Genomic DNA, 1,326 nt, shown 5'->3' on the forward strand with positions numbered 1-1,326 from the left:
ACCAGCCTTCTGGTTAGCAGTCAAGTGCCTTAGCCACTATGCTACCAGAGCTCAAAATAGATCAGTTAACTTCATGAAAATGATTTTATTTTTGTCAAATAATATTTCATTTTAATTATTTAAAATAATTTCATTTTTGTAATTATAAATTGACTCAGTGCTACTATGTTATATCAAAAAGTAAGATAAAATTAATAGAACACTAAGACTTACATGTGATCAATGAATACATTTTCCTAAGGATGTTTATCTTGTTCTTCCATTCTTGTAGCAAACAGGATTTTGAATGTACAAGTGAGGTAAGTACAAAAATAGCTGAAAGTCAAATATAACTGATAATAAAAGTATATTCAGACACTTGAACTGATAATATTTCTTCAGTTTGGTACCTTTATTAAAATGAAGAAATAATTACTGTTTTTGTTTTAATATATCTTTATAATGCCTGTAAGAATAATACTCATTCACAAAAATGCTGCCATTTTATAATTTAATGTGGACTTTGCAGAACAACATTGCTTTAGAAAACAGATCTAAATTATTAACAAATTATTATTATTATTATTACTATTACTATTTATTTATTAAATTATTAGCACATTTTGTCTTATTCTGTGCAAGCTGCAAAATCTTATATGTTCCATGACAGATTACCTACAACTTCAAGTAATGTTTTGGTCAAGTGTGGATTCTTTTGCATGGGCATATTGTATCACTAATTACTCTGAATGGAGTAAGTTATCAAATAGAGAAATAATTGGTTTAAACATTATAAAAATACAATTGCCTCTTTTTGTGATAATTTTCATCTTTATTTCTAATATATTGCATTCATTGTAATAATTCAACAAGCCCTAAATTGCCTTTTAAAAGTATTACCTTCAATTTAGCTTCTCACATAAAATCAGTTGAAACTTATCAGTGTCACTGTACTACTACAACTACCAGCTGTCATCAAGTCAATTGTGATTAAGGGTGACCCAGTATGTGCCAGAGCAGAACCACAGGATTCTCAATGGCTGATGTTTTGAAAGCAGATCACCAGGCCTTTTGTCTGAGGCACTTCTGGGTAGCCAGAACTTTCAGATTTGAGAAGTATGTTTGCCATATGTATTTCAGGTCTGATTCTTCCACTGAGTGCAGAGGAAGCAAGTAGGCAAAAATAAAGGCCTGTCTGTGGCCCGCTGACAACAGTCCTTCCAAATTTGCACCATTCCTCAAAGGAGCAAGTACCAGATTGGTATAGCCACTAATAATTCTCCTGAAGCATTTATCTCTCTATCATGGCTCCAAAAACAGCCTTCTGAACCACCTGATCAAACTTTC

At 31.7% G+C, this 1,326-nt stretch overlaps 1 protein-coding gene across 1 annotated transcript in view; it reads left to right on the top strand.

The window, feature by feature from the left end:
- The window catches only part of POF1B (POF1B actin binding protein), a 164,781-nt gene that overhangs the window by 104,338 nt on the left and 59,117 nt on the right, over positions 1–1,326 (top strand). The window contains 1 exon segment of the mRNA XM_007958263.1: positions 272–299. Coding sequence (XP_007956454.1) covers positions 272–299 — 28 coding nt within the window.

This window comes from Orycteropus afer, unplaced genomic scaffold, assembly GCF_000298275.1.
Source record: "Orycteropus afer afer isolate SDZICR_OR568_19922 unplaced genomic scaffold, OryAfe1.0 scaffold00898, whole genome shotgun sequence".
Classification (NCBI taxonomy): Eukaryota; Metazoa; Chordata; class Mammalia; order Tubulidentata; family Orycteropodidae; genus Orycteropus; species Orycteropus afer.